This window comes from Chelonia mydas, chromosome 3 (genome assembly GCF_015237465.2).
Source record: "Chelonia mydas isolate rCheMyd1 chromosome 3, rCheMyd1.pri.v2, whole genome shotgun sequence".
Classification (NCBI taxonomy): domain Eukaryota; kingdom Metazoa; phylum Chordata; order Testudines; family Cheloniidae; genus Chelonia; species Chelonia mydas.
This window is the reverse complement of record NC_057851.1, coordinates 100,823,568-100,845,417: the sequence shown is the minus strand read 5'-3', so window position 1 is coordinate 100,845,417 and position 21,850 is coordinate 100,823,568. Positions and strand designations below refer to the sequence as shown.

General features: G+C 40.8%; 1 protein-coding gene across 29 annotated transcripts in view; it reads left to right on the top strand.

Moving 5' to 3' along the window:
- MAP7 (microtubule associated protein 7) overlaps positions 1–21,850 on the top strand; it is a 199,590-nt gene that overhangs the window by 101,206 nt on the left and 76,534 nt on the right. For 17 of the 29 annotated variants that reach the window (XM_043542998.1, XM_043542992.1, XM_043543001.1 and 14 more), the window contains exons 2-3: positions 9,650–9,751; positions 15,962–16,039. In XM_043542998.1, coding sequence (XP_043398933.1) covers positions 9,650–9,751; positions 15,962–16,039 — 180 coding nt within the window. Of the gene's footprint in view, positions 1–9,649; positions 9,752–15,952; positions 16,040–21,850 lie in introns of all 29 variants that reach the window. The other 12 variants (XR_006289615.1, XM_043542983.1, XM_043542982.1 and 9 more) reach the window with 1 other exon arrangement.

Genomic DNA, 21,850 nt, shown 5'->3' with positions numbered 1-21,850 from the left:
AAATTCAGCATTTTTGCTTTACAAGGCAGCGAAATAACCCATGCTGGTCCTAGTGAATTTTGCAATGCTGTACATATTTGTTTTCTCCCTTGACTCGTTCTGGTGACTTTTTCTGCATTGTATCCTGTAGTAAACATGGGGACACTGCGTGTAAAGTAGCGGTTTCTGAATTAGACTGAACTGCTTGATGTAGCAACCTCAACAAGTAAAGAATCTGAAAAAGTATAAGAATTGGAAGTTGAGGGGGGGGTATGGATTACAACTGCTAGTTGTTCTGAATTTCCCAGTACCACACTGTTACCTCTTCTGTGCCTGGGTGCTACTTTGGCTCTGTGATATCACCTTACTGCAGTTGCCACCTCTGATACTAGTTCCTTGTTTTTCTCTGATAATGGGATCATTGATGGGAAAGAGCTACTTGGCAGGGTGAGGGACTAACTGACAAATGGTGATGACAATATTGCTGGAAGAAAATTTTCTTCTATTATAACCTTTTCCATGCGAGAGAGGAAGCAGGTTCCGGCTGGGGTTGTGGACTCTGGGAGGCGGGTGGGCTCTGGGGTACAGCCGGGATGAGGGGTTTGGGGTGCAGGAGGGGGCTCCGGGCTGGGGCAGGAGGTTGGGGTGCAGGAGGGGGTGTGGGCTCCAGGAGGGCGTTTGAAGGGGTTTGGGCTGTGGGCTCTGGATGGGTGATGCTTACCTCAGGCCGCTCCTGGAAGTGACCGGCATATCTGGCTCCTAGGCGGAGGGGCCAGAGGTGTCTGCGCACTGCCCGCTCGCGCAGGCACTGACCGGAGTCACCAGAGTCCCTTCTCAACCGGGCACTCAGGTCAAAAACCTGCGCCTGGCAACCCTGGGAGAATTTGGAAGAGGACACTTTCTCCTCTTCTGCTCAATACCTGTTTTATCCAGTAAAGAAACTAACTTGTCAAACACCTACAGATATTTGGATGCCTCCAGTTTACCAGCATGTGTATCTTCTCCTGTCACTAAACAGCCTCTGAGTACTTTAGCTTCTGTTTTTTGGTTTTGGTTTTGTTTGTTTTTCTTGTTGGGAAGTGGACAGAAATTTACTACAGCTACTTGAGACAAAAGATTTTAACCGCAGCTGAGGGAAATGGAATGAGTAGTGTTACATTGGTTACTTAAGAAACGTGATAAATTGACTAATAAATATTGAATTGAAGTAATAAAACATTATTTTTAGAAGTCTGTCAAGTTTTTCCACAGACTCTTTATTTAATCTGGTAGTTGTTAGATATTACCCCATGGTTATTTACACTCTCTAAATAGATACATAAATTAAAATGCTTTTTAATTTAGCTTTGCCAAATGCTGCTTATTTAGGTTCAGTGCCTACATGTAAATCCCCAAAGGCAATCTTAAAACCTGGAATTTTAAAGCCAAAATGATTTAAATAAGAGCAAAAATTACTTAAATAAATCAACAGCACAAACAGAATTCCCTACTGTGTATTTGCAACAGATATGGCTTTTGTGCTGTTTTTCCTATCCTTAAGCAGGTAATGATAGGTTGCAAGGATATTAAAAATGCGAAGAGAGAGTTTAGTAGATCAGCAGGCTACGTGTATTTTCTGTGCGTTTGCTACATCTCATTTTGCTGAGTTAGAGTCTTGCCATTGCTAATTTGGAGTTGTGTGTCGTGGCAACATCTACATACTAGGGAAACTGTGTGAGATGCAAAGGAAAAAGAAGCTGTCTGCAAAGTGCAGACTATGTGCAGAGGGAAAGTATTTGGCTTATTTATGGAATTCATGTTTCTTGCAGCGACTGCAGATTATTCCACAGGTTTGAAGCAGCATTGTCAAAGCTCATTTGTCCAGTTGTGCAGTGTATCCATAACACGCAAGCTAGGGACTGCAGATCCTTGCAGTAGACCTAGTGGTGACTTGGGATGGCACTCTGAAGAATGTTAAATACAAATAACATTAAGGATGTCACTTAAACCCAAAAATTAATGAGATGCAGAGTACAGGCCTTCCCAGCTGATTCATTGTCTGGATATGTGATCTCCCATGGATTTCAGACCCAATCAGAGAGGCTATGTTACTGGACTGCTTTAGGTAGGGTCTTTTCTCTAAATTTGTTGTTGTTAAAATATATTTTAAAATTAGTGTTTTTATGAATGCACAGTGTGGCTTAGCTCTGCTACTGGCCTGCTGCATGACCTTGGGCAAGTCATTCCTCTTTCTGTGACTCACATTCCCCATCTGTAAAACAGGGATGATGACACTGGCCTCCTTTTGTAGAGCACTTGCAGATCTCTGGGTGAGAAGCACTCTATAAGAGCTAGGTATTATTGTTTTATTGGAAGCTGGTTGAAACAAGCTCCAACCTAGATTCTGCAAAGAGTGAAGACCTAAGCACATGCATAACTTTACCCACATGGGTAGCCATGTTAAAATCAGTGGAAATACTCATGCGGGTAAAGTTATGCATGTATTTAAGTCTTTGCAGGACAGGGACACGATATGGTTTGACATTCTTTTTTTATGCTTCCTTTAAGGGGACAGACATTGGGAAACCTCACTCTGTGTAAAGGGAAACTGCAGGATGTAGAACAAGGCAAGAAGTCCACGGTGGGGAGCTAATTTGAGGAGGGTTGCATGAAGGGATCTTCTTTATGGAGAGGTGTTGGGAGTCAGGCAGGGACCTGTTTGTTTGACGGGGGAACAAAGCTCCATTGGGAGCTAGATGTGAAGTCTTTGTCAAGCAGGGAAGCTGTAAAAATCAGGGAGAGAAAATGTTCGCAGAAATTGATCTTCACTGTGTTATACACTGACTTTGTGTGACCTTGGGCAAGTCACCACATCTCACTGGGCCTCAGTTCCCTACCTGTACAATGGGGATAATAGCACTCCCCTCCCTCAGTGGATGTGTTGAGGATAAACACATTAAAAATTGTGAGGTACTATAGTGATGGAGGCAAAATTAATACCTCCACTAGTAGATAGTTCCCCAATTTAAAAAAATTCTGTTTAGTCTACACATAGCTCTCTTGGTTTCCAGAGTGCTTTAGGTTGTGAATCACTCAAGGTCAGTGGCAGAGCATGTGTTAGAGCTGTCGCAGGGTGGCTGGCCCCAGTAAATTAAGTAGGTCTGGCACCCCTGTGCCAGAGCAGGTACTCCCAATTAGGAGTGTGGAGCAGCACCTGAGGGCTATAAAATGTTAGAGAGAGTCCGGGTATTGGAAAGATTTGGTGAATCAGAGCTGACTGAGTAGGAGTCGGGCAGGAGAGAGCTGCCAAAGACTGCATGTTTGGGACCTGAGAGAAAGCTGAAGGCAGGAGAATAGCAGGAGGGGTTTGCTGGCTGGCATCCCAAGCCAGAGAGAACCAGGGCTGAAGGCAGGAGGAACAGCAGAGGGAGATGCCTGCTGGTTCTAAGCTGGAGTGCCAGAGTCATGGGCTGAAGGAGCTTGCTTGCTGCCATCTCCAGGGCCAGGGAGCTGGACCCAGAACCATGAGGGGGATCAGGGATGAATTAGGAGTGCTCCCCTGGTAAAGATGATCTCCCAGCAGAGACGCTGTGGGGTTTCCTGCTCGGAAGAGCAGAGTTACACTCCAGAAGGATAGGCTGGGGTGGTTGCCATGGGACAGGGGAGGACTGCCAGAGAGTCTTGGTTTAGTTGCAAGTACTTGTGTGTGGTATGTGGGGCATTGTGGGGTGAGATTTCAGGTGAGCTCACTGACTATTTCCACTGGGGTGAGAAATGAACTGTATATTTTGAGACTTTTTGGTTTTGGACCATTTGCACAATGTTATATAATAAACCAGCTCCAAGGAAGGTATTATTGTGTCAAATGAATCTGAAATGGAGTTACTGGGGACTCTGAAAGGGGAAACTAAGGCAGGTGTGCCTGTCACGCTGCTGTCTGCCACAGGAGGTCATTCCTTCAGTGTTGCTCTATGATGAGAACTCAGAATTTTCTGGCTCCTGAGCCCATGTTCAGTTATTAGACCATGCTGCAACCAATACAGTCATATGCTTTAGATTTGGAAACAGAGCTGTCTGGTTGTCTAGATAGTCCATTTATGGTATAAAGTAATCTATGCCATATGACATACTACTAACAGTGGCTATTTCCATAATGTCACTGCCTATTCTTACTTCATGTATTGTACCATTAAAATTCACGCTTGTGGTGTTCGGTTAATTTCAGCATCACTTTGTGCGGTAAAATGAGTATGAATTGAAACCGCTTCCCATAAACACTGTCATAGTATAGAAAATACAGCACCAGTGTTGCTGTTTGTACACAATATCTTATTACGAGTAAAGCTGGGTAAATAAATAACTGATTTTTTTAATTTTTTTTTTGCTACATTGAATAATAGATCAACAAATAAATAAAATGTACTTTGAATTTGAAACAAAATAAAGAAAATTTGAATTTCTTGGCAAAATAACAAGCTAAAATTGTTTGGGCTGGAATGACGCCATTGTTTAACCCAAAGCAATTTTTTGATGCTTTTTCTTTTATTAGGAAATTTCCAAAATGAAAGTGAAAATGGTTCATGCACATATGAAAATTTGCCTGGCTCTAATTATAATTATGCTATCTATACTATGCAGTCACAATTAAATCATTGATTTAGAATTAACAAGATGTTTCATAGGTGTGCAATGCAGTCTGGGGGGAAAAAAGTGCAAATGCACTGTTAAAGATGTGCAAACAAATAACAGCTGAGTAAAACCAATTTGAAAAAAAACTAACACCACAAAAATAAAGAACCTAAAAAGTTTCAGATTGAGCCTGTGAACTACATCAATCTTATGAACACATGCATGTGTTTAACATAATTCACATGAATGAATAGGAACATAGGACGGGCAGGGATTTCTTGGGTCATTGAGTTCAGTCCCCTGCTATCGCAACCCTATCATATAATCCCATTCATAAATTTATCAAGCTCCGTTTTACACATAGTTAAGTTTCTTGCCCCCACAGTTCCTACTGAGAGGCTGTTCCAGAGCCTCACCCCTCTGATGGTTAGAAACCTTCTAATTTCCAGCCTGAATTTGTTCCTAGCCAGTTTATACCAATTTGTTCTTATGCCAACGTTGTCCTTTAGCTTAAATAGCTCTTCTCCCTCCTGGTGTTTACTCCCCTGGTGTATTTACACAGAGTAATGATATCACCTTTCCGCCTTAGTTTTGCTAGATTAAAGAAGACAAGCTCTTTTAGTCTCCTTGTAAAATAGTGTTTGTTCCCCTGATCAGCCGAGTAGCCCTTCTCTGCACCTGTTCCCATTTGAATTTGTTTTTTGAACATGGGTGACCAGAACTGTACACACTATTCCAGTTGAGGCCTTACTAGGGTCTTGTACACAATGGTATTAATACATACTTCCCAATATCTACTGGATGCCCATCTCACTGAAGTCAGTGGAACTACTCATATGAGTAAAGTTAACCATGTACATAGCTGTTTGCAGGATCGGGCCTAAAACACTCAACATTGCCAAAAGGAAATAGTAAACCACTTCCCAAAGATTACTTTGCATGACAGAGTTTCAGTACATCGCCGATATGAATTTAAAAAGGAGATTAGTAATAGGCAAACTTCAGTCTTGAGAGACCATGGGTATGCACCCCTGAGAGGTAAAGAATTTACTCAGTTGGTTTTATGGCAGCCACGAACGTGGCTGAAGAAACCCACCAACTCGAGAGAGACAGTCCCTGCTGTAGCTGTCACACTTAAAGGTGATGGTTTGACCCTTTGGGCTCTGTCCTCTGTGAGCTCTTTTCTCCTCTGCTAAGCTGGATGGCTTCCTCTTGTAACTCCAGAGACCTGTGTTAAGCTCTTGTTTCCAAAGGCTGTGGTCTTGAATGTGATCTTCCCATTTGTCCACATCCATGTCCATTTCTTCTCACTTGCACACATCCTTGAAATGCAATTTTGGGCATCCTTCGGGTCTTTTTCCAGATGCCAGTTCACCATAGGGGATGTCCCTTGGGATGTGCCCGTCATCCATTCCGCACACATGCCCAACCCAGCAGAGGTGTCTCTGTCTGAGGAGTGTTTGCATGCTGGGTATGCTGGCCTTCTTGAGCACTTCAGTGTTGGTGACTCTGTCCCTCCAGGAGATACCAAAGATTCAATGAAAGCTGTTGAGCCTCTTTTCCTGCTATGTCTCGCTCCCATGCAAAAGTGTGCTGATAACACACGCATGGTATACACAGATCTCTGTGTGTTCTGTCAGTTTGTTGTTTTTGCCAAACCCTCTTCAGTCTAAACATTGTTGTGGTGGCTTTTCCAGTGCGGATGTTGAGTTGTTTAAAGTGAAAGGTTGACTGCGATAGTGGACCCCAGGTATGTGAACTCATTCACCACTTCAAGTTCTTAGTTGTTCTTGATGGAAAGTGCTTCCTCAACTCCTTGGCACATTATGTTCATCTTTTTTAGGCTTATAGTAAGCCCGAAGTCTTGGCAGGCTTTGGTAAAACTGTCCATTAGGCTTTGAAGATGAACTTCTGTGTGGGTCATCAGTGACGCAGCAGTGAAAAAAGGAGATTATAACTAAAGTAACAAAAATATACAGCCTGTTTCAAATACACTGTTTTGAAAATGGTATGTTTAGAGGCTAAGTGCTCATGAAGTTGTATCATTTTTCTATTGTATTTTTTCAAAGGTTGTTGTGCATATAAGGGCTAGTCAAAAAGCATCTGAAATTCTATAACATAATTTTTATTGCTTAGTACGGTGGACAAACCCTTTTGCTAAGTTCCCATCCAATAGGACATTAAAATAGCAAGATATTGAACTCTCAGAGCAGCCTTTACAATGGAAATGTTAACAGGTCTTGACCTCCATTGTGCTGCTTTTTAGCAGTGGAGTAACTTATTGTGGATAGAGCCAGCCCTAGCCAGGTGCTACAAGGATGACTTCCCTTGACTTTTGGGTATGTCTACACTACAGCTGGGAGCATGCCTCTCAGTAGAGGTAGACAGACTTGCACTAGCTCGCTAAAAATAGTGTGGATGTTGTGGTATGGATGATAGCACAGGCTAGCCATCTGAGCATAGACCCAGGTGGTCAGGCGGGCTTGTACTTGTGGCCACCCATGCCACAACATCCTTACTGCTACTTTTAGCATGCTAGTGCATGTCTGTCTACCTTACTGGGAGGCATGCTCCCAGGTGCTGTGTAGACAATACCCTTGGTGGCTCCATGGTTAATGCTTATTAGAGCTGGTCAAAAAATGCCAATTATTTTTTTGTAAGACATGTTTTTAAAAACTTCCAAAACGTCACACACAATTTCTTTCCAAAAAGCAAAAAAATGTTTGATTGTCAAAAAACACTCTCAGGAAAACTCCTGGCTTTTGAAAACTGATGTTTTTAATGGAAAATTTTCAGTTTCCATTTTTTCATCAGAAGCCCAGATGTAGATGCTGTATAGCACCTTAGTCACGCTCCTTTCTATTTTACCCAACCTAAACTATGACTGATGAAATAAAGCACTTCATGCAGGATCAGTAAAGAGCTTAATAGCAAAGCTTTATTGTTAATCATTCCAGATAGTGCTTAAATGATTTTATTTTTTTCCCAAGGAGCGTATATAGAGTTTTCAAGCAAACAATACTAGGAAATCCCGTGGGGCCTCCTGAAAGTTTTTTAATTATGTTTTCAATACCATCTCTCTGATTACCTGGGACTTAAAAGCTTCACTTAGCAAAGTGAACCTAATGGAGCAATATCTGTTAGCGTTGAAAGCTATGGCAATCAAATTTCTCCAGCTCTCATTTCTAATGAGATTTTTCGGTTAAACAATTTAGATTTTTAAAAGTATATTGGTTTTGATACAAATCTCCCTTTTCCTTTGAGTCAGAATTTGTTCGAACCATTGGAAATAATTCTAAAACCCTACCACAAAGTTTGACCATCATTCTAATTTTCCCAGGTTGTTTGGCTTTAGGAAATTGTACTCATCCATACAGTAGAAGAATATACCTCAGAGGCAAACCATTAGCTGAGAAAGAGACATGAAATCTGACTGGCTGGCTTTGTTTTCATCAAATATAAACAGAGTAAGGTTACTATTTTGATTTATGCCTAAGATTAAATACACTTGAAAGTGAAGGTTTCCATTTTTTCTTTCTCAATAGGAGTAAAGGAGTTTGTCGAGCCCAGAAGCATCTCTTTCTGGACCCACAAAGGGCCAATGTCTATTGAAATCAATGAGACTCTTTTTCTACTGACTTCAGCAGGCTTTCAATCAAGCCCTAAATTGTCATCTGAACCTATAGCAGAGGTTTATGGTGTGCTCGTAAAATATAAACAGTCTTTGAAGTGTTGTTAATGTTTTGTGCAGTAAATGTAGGAAGCGGGGACTTGCTTTTGACTCTTAGCAATATAAATTCCTCTTTACTTCAGTGCACAGAATGTATAATAGGTGATACGTAAATTGGAGTCATGGCTGGGCAAAAATTTTCAGACAAATAGTTTATTTGCCAAAAATAAATGCAGTTTCAGTCGACCCAAAACCACGTGCAAATTTGACCCAATTAATTTCAACTGGGAAAATGGTTTTCAGGGCCAGCTTCAGAAAAAAGTGTGTTTGTGGTAGATACACAAACGTTTGCTCCCCCCTTATAACATTTAGCCCAATAATTAGGGCACTTACATGGGTATAGGAGCCCAAGGTTTGACTCCTTACTCTATAGCAGAGACTTGAACTCAGATCTGCCCCCTCCTTATGTGAGCATCCTAACTGCCAGCCTCTAGGCTGTTCTGTGGTGTGGGTTCTTTCAATTCTCCTGGTGAAGCTGTTCCACTTTGTATGAATACAGAACTAGTCACTGGGTCAAAGAGAGAGTGAGAATGACTCAGGAGCCTGGTGATTAAGGCACTCAACCGGGAGGTAGGACATATAGTGTTAAATCCCTCCTCTGAAACAGGCAGGGATGAGAGAGTCCCTCTTTTCTGAACCTGACCAGACTTTTCCAATTTGCTGACATATATTCTGAACGTTTTTGGAACCGAACCAAATGTTTGTTCTGATTTTCCAGTTTGCCGGCTGAACCAGAAAATCAGTTATTTGCCCAGCTCTAGTTGGAGTGTTTGTGCTACTCCTAAATCACTGGGCAGCCTCAATCAGTTGTTGCTTGTGCTGCTTTGCTGCTGTTAGCCCTGATTAAGAGCCCAATCCAGCTCCTTCTGAAGGAAATGGAACAGGTGTTTGAAGGCTGATGAATTTTGGGATATGTGGCTGGTTTTGGAAGCAGTGGTCTCATATGCTGGTCAGAGGTAATGGCTCAACATGGATTTAAGCATCGCTGAGAGGATAGGAGAAAAAATGAGCCTTTAGTAGTATAGCATAGACAATTCAGAGACAGGATTAAAGGGAGCACTGTAGAGGGGGAGTTTTGTTATACATCTTTCTTCAACCTAAATGTGGAGTTACATGGCTAGATAATCATGCGTGCTGTTGAAATTTTATGGGGAAATTTGGAAGGACCATTTGTCTGCACCAAATGTTATAGGATACTTTTTCTAAAATAACAGGTATGCCCAGAGTTGTTAATTAAATGCTATATAACATGAATAACTTACAGTGTAATAGAGAGAGACTGTTTTCTAATAGCATGGTTAATTAAGTAATCTCTTTCCCTTCTCTTTTTAGCATCCGAAGACTCTAAAGTGCAAGACAAGAAAGCTGCTTCTTCCAGCCATCCCACTTCTGCTGCTTCAAGGCAAAGCCCCAACAACTCTGCAGCTAAAGCAGGTACGCCATTACACACTTCTTACCACCACCTTCTTACTTGTTTGCCTAGACCACAGAAAAGCTGTTATTTTTGTAGAACCTTTAAAAAAACCTATTTCATCTGCTGTTACTTCAGTTGAAAATAATTATGAATGATTATTCCTACTCAGCTGTGCTGATTATGCACAAAAAATTAAAAAAGCTTTTTTAATTTTGTTCTGAAAAATGGAAAAAAGTCATCTCTCTTTCTGTGCTTACACCAGAAAAAGCATATGAAATCAGCAGGCTGCTGTGGGGTAGTTTCATACCCTTGCTTGCTACAATTTAAATAGTTGTGTAGACAAGCCTTTAGTTCCTAAATGGAAGGAGTCAGGTCTCAGTGCATGAGGCGCAACCTTAAAGCCAGCAAGGCTGCATCTGCACTACTAAAATTAGTACCCATGTTTCAGAATGGTGCCACTTTCCCCTGCTAAGACAAGTGTAGACAAGGCTCATATGCGTTTTCATTCCATGGTTATAACAATGCCAGAGTCCAGTCGTAAGCAGTCGTTCACACTGAGTGAGTGGAGTTCCTGCCCCACCCCAAACAAAACCCAGCTCCTAAAGCTTGGTTCTCCACTCAGTCCCAGGGGCAAAGTGGAGATGGAGTTGTTTCTGAGTTTCTAGGCTCCATGCACGTTAGAGCTTTAAAAGAGCACCTGTAACCTACGCCACTAGAATAAAGTCCCTTGGGGACCTTGCACAGTGGCCGACTGGGCATAGCAGCACTTCACGGCTCACCAGGTGCTCCCTCCCTCTTCTTATACCAAGCCATAACTACGTAAATGCTATACAAAAACAAAACAAAAAAGAGAGTGCTACCGTGTAGTGTCCAGAATGAGTCTCAGCTATTTATTAGTATCAAACGTTCCTTTTTTTAAATTTTATTTTATTTTATCTCTTAAGGTTGAATTCACTGGTACATTTTGTGTATTTTGTAGAACTCTGGAGCAGCACAAAATAGCTGCAGTGTAGTGGCCAATTATACCAGGCTTATAGTTGTTTTGCATCAGTGAAACAGTGCAAACCAGTCAGAGTTTACTAGTGAATCTGGCCCTTAACTTGCAATTGGTTTCTTGATTTAGCTGATACAGTTGTTTTTACCACTGTTATGAAAACATACTCAAAGCTTTTTCATGACATGGTAGTAAAAATGCCCCAGTTCTGTCCTGAACAAAGTTTACTCTGTGAGTGGGTGAAGTGGCGATGGTGGTGGTGTTTTTATGGTATAATTATTTTTGTAAAAAATACACAGGCACACTTACTAAGTAATCTTCCAGGATGTGAAACTGGAACTTGACTGTCATAGCTGAAAGGAAACAGATCTATTTTTTTTTTAAGTTATCTAAAAGGGTTTGAGGCAGACGAGAATAGGACAGTGCAAGGATTAGGGAGATAGAGTGAATGTAGAAGAGAGGGAAGGCTCTTCCTTTGAATAGCACTGGTGGCCAATACACAGTCCTCCTTTCCCATGGGCCCCCCACACATACCAGTTTCCCCCTATCCTGTCCACTTCCTCATTCTCTCCTGATGACCTTCCTCACTGTCCACCTCAGGTCTCCCAACACCACAAAGCAGTACCATGAGAGTCAAAAGGAGAAGGGAAGGGGTTGTGTGTGAGGAGAGCTTGTGGGTCTTGAGTGAGGATGAGCATGAAGAAAGGAGCATTATCTGTGATGTCACAATGGCCCCAGTTAAGAGTGGCCTGAGCTACTGAAGCTGGCCCATAGTCTATGAAGTAATCTTAATAATTAGATATAATAATCAGTAACTTAGCATAACTATAACCTAATTTCTTCAAAAGTAACCTATGCAGAAAATTACAATTAATATTCATTATATGGAAAGTTTGAAGAGTCTCTATTATTCCATTGCTAAGATAGTTGGAGACAAAAAAGGTTGATACTGTGTGCTAAATTTCTTAAGGGATCCATTTTAATTATAAGTCCTAAACTAATTTCATAGATTTACTTGTAAATTCTCAGAAAATTTATTCATTCTGTACTCAAAAAGGAAGCACTCAAAAGCAAACTTTTGTGGAGAATTCACTGTATTTTCATGGGAGTTGCATCCCTGCTTTAAGTTCTACATTAAACTTTAGCTATGGAACCATGAGCAGTGCCTCCCTGATAACTTCAGAGCACTCCTGTCAGACAGGTAAAACATTGAGCATTGGTATATTATGCCCTGAAACTCTGTTAGGTATAATTATCTCAATAATATAATGAAACGGGGAGCTGAGCATAATGAATACAAAAACATTGCAGCATGACCACTCAGCAGCTTCCACACCAATGGCCTGATCCTGCAACGTGCTTCAGCACCTTCTACAAGAAGCTGTGCACCCTCAGCTCCCACTTCGGTGAATGAGAGCTAGGGGAACCCTGCATCAGCGGCCCCTAGCAGCACATCTTCCGTCTCGCTGCGGGAGAACCCCGAGCATGTGACTGTGATAAATAAGATTAAGGCTGAGTTATGTTACTCTGAACATAGACTGGCATTTTTACACTTCTCTAAAGTGCCAGTCCCTCTGGGACCCAGACATGCGTGTATTGAACTGAGAGACCCTGTCTAAATGTGCAAAGAGATGAGAGACAAAAGGGGTGGCAGTGCCCTGTGGAACTTTTCTATCTAACCACATATTTTAAAATTATATACTCAAGTGTCAACTGATCAGTGGGATCCAGAGTGCTATTGTTGGCATTTGGGCACGAGGCCAGACAATGAAGGGTTGATTTCCAGACCTGATTTCCAGACCTAGTGGAGACATATAATTAACCTAGTAGGATTTGCTTCATTACCCCTGTCTATTCCAACCACCAACAGAGCAGAGGCAGGTGTGATATTTGGTTTGCCACTAATCCCTGAGCTCTCATACCCAACATTGTGCCAAAATGTACTTCCTCTTACACACACCCAAAAAATACAATGGAGAACAACCCATGTTAGAATACAGGCGCACCCCCTGCACAATTTGGGACATACTGCTGAATTCCATGAGGCTTTTCTAGCATTTCTGTCAGGATTGTTAAATGTGCAGTGTAGCAAGAGGAATTGAGTTCTTTAAATTGAATGGCAGAGAGCACTTTTTTTATTCAAGCCACTGCTCATTATTAGCCAATCTCTAGAAAAGACTTTCACAATTCATCTTTCCTTATAATCTTTGTTCCTTTCAAAGGAATCCCTCTCCTTCTCTCCTATGTAAACATCTGACAGAAGGTAAAAGAGAACCAGGTAGGGAATAGTGTATTCTGAAAGAAGCAGCATGTACTCTAGAAGATGATCCTGAGGTCCCCAATTGCTTACCACCAAGTTGACAGAATGCTGAATTTGCTGAAAACAAACTCTTTCCTGGGGGATTTCATATTTATTGCACAATGATCCAAATGTCTACAGCATACTCGACTTGGAAAGATCCATAAACTGTCCTCTTGGGCCAGTCACAAGAATTGAGGGGTTTGTTGGCATTCCAGAAGGGAATGCTGTGTTAACCCATATCTAGCTCCTGTATGCTAAAAAGAATGGACAAGAGCCATTTTTCTTAAATCAATCCAAATTCTGAATATCTACCATGCATGGGAGCCAGAATCAAAACTGGCATAAAACAGCATAGCTACATAGTCTTCAGTAATCTAGGCCAATATACAATAGTTAAGAATCTGGCCTGGTGAGTTTAGGTAACAAATTACCTGTATCCTTGTTAATGGCTTTTCACTTCACTTTAGTAATGTTAACCTAATTTTCAGATTGTAGCCCAGTTAATAAATTTATCTTTCATTCTACCCATATTGAGTGTGATTTGCCACTGGTATTCTAGTCTTACATTAGTGTAACTCATTGAATCAGGACTGTAATCTCTAACCACTAATCAGATTGGTATTACATCATCAGATCATTGTTCACTGATAACATTTTTAAAGTAATTAAACTTAAGCTAGGGAGCAACAATTTATTCATCCAAGATGGCAAGGATCTGTCATTCTAGTGCACCAGCATCAAGTCAGATGATTATATCTAAATTATTTATTTACTGTAAGTCAAATAGCGATCATAAATCAGTTTTTAAACATCTCAACCTCACTCCAACATTTATTTTCCACAAATATGTTAGTTTTGCCTCAACTTCATTCAGTGAAAGTGTTATTTTCTATTGGACCATGGCTTTGGATATTATAAAACCAGATTTTCAAAGTAAGGTGCAGTCATATGCAGACATTAGCGAGCACAGACTTACTTATGCACACACATCCTTGATATGATTGTGTATATCAAGTATATGTGAACTCACGTTGCATAACTGCATGTATAAATTGAGTGCCACTTGCTTTACTTGAAAATTGGTGCGTTTGAGATTCTAAAAGCACAATAGTGTCTGTATTAATAGTTACCTTGCTTACATTATTATTTAGATTCCAGTCACATCCAGAGTGTGCTAGTCTCTTTTCATGATGAAGACACAGTCCCAGCCCCATTCTGTGTTTTCATATGAAAACTATAAAAACTAATTCTTCCCAGTATCAAAATAACACTGACTGTTTATTATACCCAAAAATCTTTTCTATCATTCTGTTGTTTTGTTTTTTTAGTAAACTTTTCAGTACTTGTGAGGAGTGTCAAATTAACAACTCTGAAGACCGAACTCATTTATCTAAAGAACAAATAAAGAATAGGTAGTGGCAAAGCAAGTTGTCCCACCTCTCCCCTGACAAAGCACCCTTAGTGGGCGGTCCAGCTGCTGTGGGAATGGGGCTCAGTGGGGTGGGGATCCGGGTGCAGATGGCTTGTTGGGGTGGTCCAGGTGCAGAGGAAGTGGGGCTCATCAGGGTGGTTCTGAATGTGGGGGGGTGAGGCTCAGCGGGAGGGCCTGGGTATGAGGGGTTCTGGATGCATGGGGGTTGGGCAGATGGTGGAGCAGCTCCTTGTACAGGGATCCCTCCCCCTGCAGCTGATGAGTGACGAGTGCAGAAAGTGGGTGGAGGAGGTTTGCAGAGCTTCCTGCAGTGGGGGAGGGTGGAACTGGGCATGGGTCTGACCCAGCCGCAGGTGCCATGCAGGGGAAGAGGAAGTCCCATCCTCCCCAGCTCAGCTGTGACTATCAACTGAGCCCGGCGCAGGGTAGGAGCCACAAGCCAGGTCTTTCCCAGTCCTGCTCCGTGCCCCACAGTAATTTACCTCTCTGCCAGCTGCCCTGGGCACCCAAAACATACTGCTGGGGAGGGTTGCATGACCGCTCTTGTGGCTTCCCTTTGCTTCCCCGTCAGAAAGTCATTTTTCTGTGGGGAAGCAAAGAAATCTGTGGGGGACATAAATTCTGTGCATTACTTTGTCAAGATCTGACTTGGTTTTTCACGTACTGCACTTCTCAACAGTCCTCAAAGAAATGGCTTTTTTAAAGCTATTACCATTTCATGGTCTATGTACTGCACAGTGAGCATACTCTGTGGTTATGTATCAAGGAGGAGTTTCAGTGTCTTATCGGAAATTACAATGCAACATCAATGAGATATTGCACTATTGCCCTGTCAGCTTCAGCAAAAAAAAATCAAAATACATGATGTATGATTGGTTTTTACTTTTCTAACATAGAACAGATAGCTTATAGGCCAATGTAGGCATTGATTCAGGAAAGCACTTAAGTTTGTGTTTATTTTTAAGCATGCTATGATATTACTTATGTGGTTAAAGTTAAGCTCTGATGAATCTGCCATCATTTTTTAAAATTCCAGAAATGTCCCTATTACTTAACAGCATCTTACTGTATTTCATCTTTGAGATAAGTTGATTGTTTTTTTCCCCCAAACTGTACCCACACAAAAAAAGAATCAAAGTTGACTCCAAAGTGATTTTTAAAGTCTCTAAGTTATAAAGATTTAAAAATATATATCTAGCTTTGTTGTAGCAAGAACAGGCAACCTTGCTAGAGGGATCAGAGTTGCCACTTTACCCTAGATTTTTCAGTGAGCATTTATGTTGGTTCTTTTCACCTTGGTATAATTAGAATGGGTTCACACTTATACTAAATAGATAGTCTTCGTTTAATATGAGGAATTTCTGGAGACACTGGATTTTATATGTTTGAGACTGCCATTATAGCTTCCGTTATAGGTAGTGGTTGCTGTTCTAGTAAACTTGCATTTTTTAATATAAGATCTTAATCTCTCTTTTTGATTTTTTGTTTATTTGTTGTTGCAGACCATCCACCTGTACTAAAAGTTGATGACAGACAACGGCTTGCAAGGATACGGAGAGAGGAACGGGAAAAGCAGTTAGGTGAGACATATAACGTTATTTAGCAGCTATAATTTTCAGGATTGTACTTTTTGGGTAGAAGTACCTAATAGTATAATATGCTTATCCCTAGCAGCATAAGGAAAAATAATGTAATTAAATATGCAGTATTGTTCTTTTAGACATCTCATTACATCTTGAGGGTAGGCCTGGTGTTCATGCATATTCTGGTATTTGCCATTACTGGTCCTATTACATGTGTCTTAAAGCTCTTTACAGTATTGAACTAAATGGGCCAAATTCTGCTCTCATTTACATCAGTATAAGTGAAAATAGTTCCACCGATTTCTTCTGTGGAGGTTCTCCAGACTTAGAGCAGAATTTTTCCTAATACATTGAACACAATCCTGTGTTGTACGTAAAACATGATAGCAAATTATGTCAATGTATAGATTGAATTTTAGATTTGTTTTTTATTTTTATTTTTACTTGATCAGATTCCTTTTTTTCTGCTTAGTGTGTTGATTGCATCTGTTCATGCCATTAAAGTAATAGTGTGTGCATACACAGTACTCATAACCAGACTATCCAGATAAATATTTACACCAAGGTTAATTGACAAGCAGCTATTTTTTATCTTGATGTAGGATAACAAAACAAATTACAGGCTATAATCTTTGTATTTTTCTTACACACGATTTCTAATAATAAATCACTTTTTTTTTTTTAAATCATTCCTTATTTCTTTTAGGATAAAGTCACACCACTGAAGCCATCAAAATGGAGCTTAAGTCATGCACAGGCCTTGTGCTGGTGTGAATTTCACCCATTGCATATTGGCCCAAATTCGGCTCTCATTTAGAACACTAATCTTGATGGTGTTACTCCATATTTACACTAGTGTAAATGAGAGCTGAATTTGGCCCATTCATATATCATAAAGGTAAAAAGATTAACAAAGATTTGTATGGCTAATAACAGTTGCATGTACTGACCCATTTTTTTAAGCAGCCTGTTGTCAGTGTTCTCAGTGGACAATTTTTCCTGTATGTTTCTGCATTTCATGTTTTTTCTCTGCTAAATGAAACTGAGTGATAGCTGTGAAATTTAAAAGTTTAGAAAAAAATAAGTATAAATTTTTAGGTCTGTGCAAAAGTGGCAAAATGTTTTGCCATTTCATTCCAGAGAATTTTGCACTCCACAAAAAGGAGTTGCTTATCTTTTTCATTTATGCATAGGAAAAAAAAGTGAGAAGCCAATTCAAATTCAAATGTGATGGTCGTGAATTTTGAATGGCAGCGTGTCATTCATTTTCTGGGGGGTTTGGTGTAATGTCTGAAAACTTAGGTCTCTGGTATGTTCATGTCAGGGTAAATAGATAAACTAGTTACACACCACACACTCCATTGTCTGAGGCATCAAATGCAGGTACAAGAGACAGTTATTCATCCATTGCATTGCAACTGCATCTGTGCAGCAGATTAAATGCAGTCTGTGCTTTTTTGGAAATTGCACATATGTAGTCTGGTACCCTGCTGACCTCTGACATGCTCCCTTTTTTGTAAAAAAGCCTTGATCTGGAGCAGCACTGAGCACCCACAGCTCCCATTACCTTCACAGACGCTCAGGAGTTGCAGATGCTCAGGAATGGGCCTAGCAAATGAAAATCCAAATGAAATCAAGAGCCAGGATTTTTCTCAGCTTAGCGTAAGACAAAAGGGGACTGCAGGGAGCTATGTTGGAATTTAGGCCAGGCAGGGGACACACAAAAAAACCCTTCATAGCAAACACCAGTTTACAGCAGAGTCAAAAAAACGGACAGAGTTTAGCCGAGAAAGGATATACTCAATTCCGCGCACACAGCCTGTGCAGCAGCAGCAGGTACAGCAGGCACACAGTAAGGGTATGTGTCCACTGAGAGCTAGAAAGGGTAGACGCGCCCTGCGATGCAAGGTTTCATCTCCAGACAGTACCCTACTGTTAATGTAAGCATTGCTGAATGTGACCTATTTGTTTTACCCAGACAGTCACATGACTGGAGCTCTGTAAATAAGCCCACTCCCTCCAGGCTGCTGCCATAGGATATCATGACATCAGCGATGAGAATGACACAGTAAAAGACAAAGGGAACAATAGCTACAATCGCAGCATCTGAAGCAACAGTTTGATGGTGCTTCTCTGCCTGCTGGACACTGAAGGTGTTTCCCCTGATGCAGTGTTAGGACCAGGTGGATCACCTTAACGTGTTAGCTGCCTTCTGTTCACTGACTTTGGGTTTCTTCCTGTTTCTCTCTTTTATGGAGAGACTTCCTAGAAGCATGCCCATCTATATCCAGGAGAATTTACACATCAGGAGTTTGGCAATAGTGTCATCCTCATTGTGGTCAAATGTCACCTCAGCATCTGGCTAAGCAATGCATTCCTAATTACTTGGTCCTTATTGTTGGTTACATTTGGTAAATTAAACCTAAATTACTCTGCAGCCGCTCTTGAAGGTCTGCAGGCAGAACCGTAAGGTTGGTAGATGGCCAGTGTGCAGGATGCTGGGGTATGTCCATGGGGCCTGGCTCCCTCGCTCCAGCTGCTGACACTTCATAACTGTGTTTCTACCGGAGAAATATATTTTACTTTTGTGAATATAGAACCACAACTGCTGTTGCTCTTGCTGGTCCTCTCTATGTTGAGATATGCCTTCGGTGACACAAACAGAGCATGAAAACTCTGATCTGCCTCTGTGTACTATTGAATATACCCTTTATAAAACGACACACTAAATCAGAATATGCCATCTTTTCAGTAGCTAAAGGGGGTGGGGAAAAGAGTTTTGTGTGTCAGTGGCCTTTAGCTGACTTTGAGCACTGCTCATTTGAATGCAAAGACCTTGATTTTTTGCTTAGTAAGAGGGATGGAAAACATAATTCTATAATCCTTTCAGAATTTAATTAGAGTAACTCTCCTTCTTTTAAGCTAGTAAGCATAACTGCAACTGTTCATTTTGGCCAGTAAACCTAACTTCAGTACCGGGAAGATTGGTTGAAACTATAGCAAAGAACAAAATTATTAGACAAAGATAAACATGATCTGTTGGGGAAGAGTCAACTCAGCTTTTATAAAGGGAAATCATGCCTTACCAAATTCAATTAGAATTCTTTGAGGGAATCAACAGACATATAGTGTATTCGGATTTTCAGAAAGCCTTTGACTAGGTCCCTCATCAAAGGCTGTTAAGCATACTAAGCAGTTATGGGATGAGAGGGAAAGTCGTTTTGTGGATCAGTGACTGGTTAAGAGAGGAAACAGAGTCGGAATAAACAAACAGTTTTCACAATGGAGAGAGATAAATAGCAGGGTCCCCCAACGTTCTGTAGTGGGACCAGTGCTGTTCAACATATTAATAAATTATCTAGAAAAAGGGGTGAACAGTGAGGTGACAAAATTTGCAGGTGATACACAATTTCTTAAAATAGTTAAGTCCAAAGACGACTCTGGAGATTTACAAAGGAATCTCGCTAAACTGGGTGACTGGGCAACAAAGTGGCAGATGAAATGCAATATTGATACGTGCAAAGTAATGCATATTGGAAAACATAATCCCAACTATACATGCAAAATGATGGGTTCTAAATTAGCTGTTACCACTCAAGAGAGAGATCTTGGAGTCATCGTGGATAGTTCTCTGAAAACATCCACTCAATGTGCAGCAGCAGTTAAAAGAGCTAACAGAATGTAAGGAACTATTAGGAAAGAGATGATAAAACAGAAAATATCATAGCTGCTATATAAATCCATTATATGCCCACACCTGGAATACTTGCAGGCAGTTTTGGTTGCTCCATCTCAAAAAAAAAAAAAAAAAAAAAAAATTAGAATTGGAAAAGTTACAGAGAGGGGTAATGAACATGATTAGGGGTATGGAAGCTTTAATCAGAGGAGCGATTAAAAGGAGTGGGGCTAGAAAAGAGGTGACTAAGGGGGGATATGATAGAGGTCTATAAAATCATGATTGGTGTGGAGAAAGTAGATAAGGAAGTGTTATTTACTACTTCTCATAACACAAGAACTAGGAGTCACCTGGTTAAATTAATAGACAGCAGGCTTTAAACAAACAAAAGGAAATACTTCTTCACACCACATATGTGGAACTTGTTGCCATGGGATGTTGTGAAGACCGACATTACAAATGGGTTCAAAAATAATTAGATAAGTTCATGGAAGATAGGTCCATCAATGGCTATTAGCTAAAATGTTCAGGGATGCAACCCCATGCTCCGTATGTCCCTAAACCTCCAACTTCCAGAAGCATCTGGCTCTGGCCACTGTCAGAGAAAGGATACTGGGCTAGATGGACCATTGATGTGAGCCAATATGGCCAAGCTTATGTTCTTAAGTTATGGCATACAGAATGACGGCAAAATAAAAAAGGAACAAAGACAAAGGAAGAAAGCAAGAACAATTAGATGGATCCATCTCTAGTTGGCTGGAACATGTCTCCTCAGCAACACAGGCTACTTCAAGCCCATCAGAATTTCAAATCAAGTTCAAGGTCTCGGTTCTTACCTTCAAGATGCTCCAGACCTTGAGCTCAAGATATCCAAAATACTGCCTAAAGCTCTGAGATATGAAGACCATGGTGGATAACTATGCTCCCCGGCACATGGGAACTCTGTACAATAAGGGTTAAACTCGTCTATGCGGGCAACAGAACTTTCTCGGGGCCAATCCGAGATTGTGGAATGAACTCCCACAGGAACTAAGGACCTTCACAAACCTCACCACCTTCTGGCCTAAGCGCAAGACACATTTCTGTAACCTTGCTTTCTATAACATAAATACATAGCAACACATGTATTAAACAACCCTAGCAGACAAGACACTCCACTGCACACTTTTCTCCCTCCGGACAGAGGAGGAGAGAACAAACACATGACAGATGTTAGTCACATTGCTTAATGCACTTCTGGAAGGTGTATACTACAGTGATGAGTATGGTGTAAGAACCTATTTGGGATAGAATCGTCATCTGTCAAGCTTCTACATTCTCCATTCAGCTCCTATTTTTGGATTTCTGTCTAGGCAATTGCTCTCAGAGGTGTTGACATAACAACAGAGTGTTCATTCTTTCCTCAATAACAATGCCAGCTTGTAAAGGTTTTTCTTTCATAAGAAAAGTCAATCCAGTCTATACATCCTGGGCCACAATACTGATTTCTTTTGTCAAGAGGGAAGTTAGAGACAGGCCCCCAGCTTAGGAAGAAACTCAAGAAAAGAAACAGGAGAAGAACAAGTTGTAAGAGAGTTTCTGTGGAGTATTAAAACAGTGTATATGTTTCAAAAATATTCAGCTGCTTGTACAGTTTAAAGAACATCACAGCCTTGTTTTGATACAGTGAGGGATAAATTGCCATTCAAGATAACATCAAAACTACTTTCAAAGTTATTTTGGATTGTAAAATTTTAGCTTCGCATTTTGGTAATACAATGAATCTTTTCCCCTTCCTCTGCTTAACATAACATTGACCTATCTGTTTTCATCATGGCTGGTTATCAAATATGGCAAGGGCTCATTTAGAATCTCAAAAACTGGAACTAGAAATCCGTTCCCAGGCTGCACAATTGAGAGGATTAATTAGGCAGTAGCTTAGACAAACTCTAAGTCTGATTCTCCTCTGAGCCTGGTGTAAATTAAGAGTACCTGCATTGAAATCACCTGAGTAAAACTGGGGTAAGAGGAAAATCAGGTCCTATGGCACATACAACAGAACAAAGTCTTTCTGACGGCTGTTCCTGTATTATAATGATCAACTAATATTAATGTGAGGCTTAATTAGAATTTCAAACACTGGAAAAGAAAAC